This window comes from Aplysia californica, unplaced genomic scaffold (genome assembly GCF_000002075.1).
Source record: "Aplysia californica isolate F4 #8 unplaced genomic scaffold, AplCal3.0 scaffold00120, whole genome shotgun sequence".
Taxonomy (NCBI): Eukaryota; Metazoa; Mollusca; class Gastropoda; order Aplysiida; family Aplysiidae; genus Aplysia; species Aplysia californica.
In genome coordinates this window covers 1,124,311-1,127,530 of record NW_004797390.1, presented here as the reverse complement: position 1 = coordinate 1,127,530, position 3,220 = coordinate 1,124,311, and the positions used below count along the sequence as shown (strand labels likewise).

At 43.8% G+C, this 3,220-nt stretch overlaps 1 protein-coding gene across 1 annotated transcript in view; it reads right to left on the bottom strand.

Annotated features, from left to right (window-relative positions):
- Nucleotides 1-3,220, bottom strand: part of LOC101863806 — a gene marked incomplete at its 5' end in the record, with an annotated part of 41,277 nt that overhangs the window by 4,498 nt on the left and 33,559 nt on the right. The window contains 1 exon segment of the mRNA XM_005096057.3: nucleotides 112-1,398. Coding sequence (XP_005096114.2) covers nucleotides 112-1,398 — 1,287 coding nt within the window.

The window sequence follows — 3,220 nt, the reverse complement described above, 5'->3', positions numbered from 1 at the left end:
TTCTTCTTCTTCTTCTTCTTCTTCTTCTTCTTCTTCTTCTTCTTCTTCTTCTTCTTCTTCTTCTTCTTCTTCTTCTTCTTCTTCTTCTTCTCATTATTATTAATGTCCTACCAGCTTTACTGAGGTCTTCGTGGGTGCCTTCTCCATCAGAACTCAGGCGGGGTGACAACGGTTCTTTGACTCGACTGACATCGGGACTAGGGCTTTTGTCTTTGACTTCATCCCTCGATACGTTTACAGAAAGACTCTCTGTGTTTGTTAGAGGTTTGTCTTCTTTCACAGAAACTCTTCTCGGTATACCATCCTCATTACTGGACTTTTTCTCTAGTTCGTCGAGTTCTGGGAGAACAAAACCATCGAAAACATTCGTTCCTGAATTAGGTGGTTTATTATTAACGGAGGAAGAGTTCTTATCGTCTGATACCACAGACTCGATGACCTCAGATCTGGTCACTTTTGTGACTGTCGTGATTTCTTGTATTACGTGGCCTTCTTTCTCGTGGGAAGAATTAAGTGTGGCTATTTGGTTACTCATGGTGGGTGGGACGTCTCTGGGAGATGAAGGGTTACTGCTCGATCGCGACTTTTCTATCACCATTTCCTTCATACGAGTGATAATTGGATTGTCATCCTCTTCATCTTCAGCCAATACTTTCGCTTTATGTGGAATAGAGTAGACATCCTCTTTGTTGATGTAATGACTTGGGTCGGCATTCTTATTCTCCTGAGTCGACGAAGTTGCTGGAACTGGGCCATTTTTCTCCACCCTGACTGAAACCATACCCGGAACACTCGTCTTCTGGTCATCCGTTTTGTTCTTAGCCAGCAGCTTCATACTGTCGGTCGCAGACGTTGAGAGGCCGCGGTCACTCCCGCCACTCCTGCTGCTGTTGTTCCCAGAAATCACGGTAGCCGACACCATCCCAGGCGAGCCGTTAGCCAGAGGGGCCTGGGACGTCTTCCCAGACGACACAGAAGCCGTCACCGAACGGTCAGTCGCGTTTGTGGAAGATCTGGTTCTGGTCGAGGAGCCGCGAACGATTTCCCCGGTGTCTGGAGAGAAAGCTCGGTTGACGTGTACACTAGGCATGTCTTGCTCGGACACTGTAGTGACTAGCCGGGGTCTTTCTGGCGAATCCACGGTGCGAGTTACCCGCTGCTCGCCCATCACACTGGAGCGGATAGAGTTCTCCCGGGAGGAAGATCGCATTTGGTTCTGCCTGCTGTCGTTGGACGGGGACCGGTACTTCCGGCTGGAATCTTTCCTCACTTCCGGTCGGCGGGACCGGCTTTCCTGAGCGTCGCTCTTGGAGCGTTCTGGTCGTCTGTGGGTAGTGAACTCGCTGTTGTGGTAGTACGGGGTGTGTTTGGTCTCCAACAGCTTAGAACGCGATCCTCCTGAAACGAGAAATAATTTAGTTAAGCTTCAGTTTGTTTTAGTTTAGTTTTAGTAAGTGTTTTACGGCACTCGCAACTGCATAAGGTCATATGAGCGCCTGAAGATTAGAGCTGTTACAAGAGAGTAATAAACTTAAAAAAGAAGAGGAAAACTTTAAAAAAGAGAAGCACAGGGTAAGGATGATAGGTGTTTGATAGGAAAGAAGAAACAAACCACACAAGAGCACCGCCAACCACTCACAAGCTTGAGTTTGTTTGTTTGTTTTGTTTGTTTGAGTAAAGAGAAGCACATCAGCACAATAACGGTCATTAATTTTAGTGGTGGAAAAAAGTAAGACTGACGGACAGACAGAAATAACAGAGGGAAAGTAAAGAAGTAGGATTTACCAGTGGCGAACCCCAACCACCTGCTAAGCTTGAGTAAAGATTTGATGTTTGAGTTTGGGTAAAGACAAGCATATTATGGAAACAGTAACGGCCATTTAGTGCAGGGAATGAAAGAGAGTGAATGAGAGGAGAGAAAGAGAGAGAGAGAGAGAGAGAGAGAGAGAGAGAGAGAGAGAGAGAGAGAGAGAGAGAGAGAGAGGGGGGGAGAAGAGGGGGGATATACACCTGGGACCCGGGACTAGGGGGTGAGAACAGGATAGGAAAGAAGTAGGAACTACCGGTGACACCTTCCGACTACCCGCAGGGTAAAGATTGACAAAAAAACCGATTGGAAAAGAGCTAGAAAAACAGAAATAAAAGAGGGAGTGTAAAGTTGTAGAACCTAATACTAATAGAGGGGCTCTGCAACCAGGCGTGAGAAGTAGCTTGTCGGCCCTACATGTAACCAAAAACTTCTTAGTGACTTTCGTAGAATTGTTCACACTATTGATAAGTTAGTTGAGTTTTAGTAAGTGTTTTAGGGCACTTGCAACACAATAAGGTCATATAATTGCCGAACGTCAGAGGTGTTACAGGAAAGTAACAAACACAAAAAGGAGAGGAGATAAAGACGATAGATGTTTGATAGGAAAGAAGGAGCAAACCGCACCAGAGCACCCCCAACCACCCACATAAGTTAGTTTACCTCATACCTGAATGATACTGATTGCACTTCATTTGGTATTTTTTGGTTTTGTAAGTGTTTTATGCCTCCAAAAGCACAATTTAGATCATTAAAGAAGGCGGGCTTCGACCATACCTGTCAGGGTCAACATAAGCTAAGAGGGATACAACATCTCAGCAGGAAAATCGAAACATTCTATAAAAATTCTCTCACACTCGGAAATCGAACTAAAGTCGTCTGTGTTCGACAGTGAAGTGCTAGCCGCTACATCATAGACGCAGGTGTGTTTCACTTGAAATAGATTTGAGAAATAGAAACATAACAAAGAAATAGATTTGAGAAATAGAAACACAACAAAGAAATAGATTTGAGAAAGAGAAACACAGCCAAAAAAAAAGGATTTGAGAAATAGAAACACAACAAAGAAATAGGTTTGAGAAATAGAAACACTACAAAGAATTTGTTGAAGCAGACCACACCAAATCACCCTCCTGTCACCGGATAACTATTGTCCGTGGATGTCTTTAAAAGCTTTACTTGCAACAAGCTTGGAAACTCAGGGTATTGATTTTGTGACTCGTGAAGAAAGATTTTTATGACAATCTATAGTTTAGAACTTGTCAACCTCACAATCCCATTGTCATAATATGAAAAAAAATCTATTGTTATAAACTCGAACAAACGCAGAAACGTGGAGTTAATGTCAAAGAACTGAACACTTTGTTTGTTGCAAACAATGGTCCAACTTTGCGCTAAACACGCACACACACA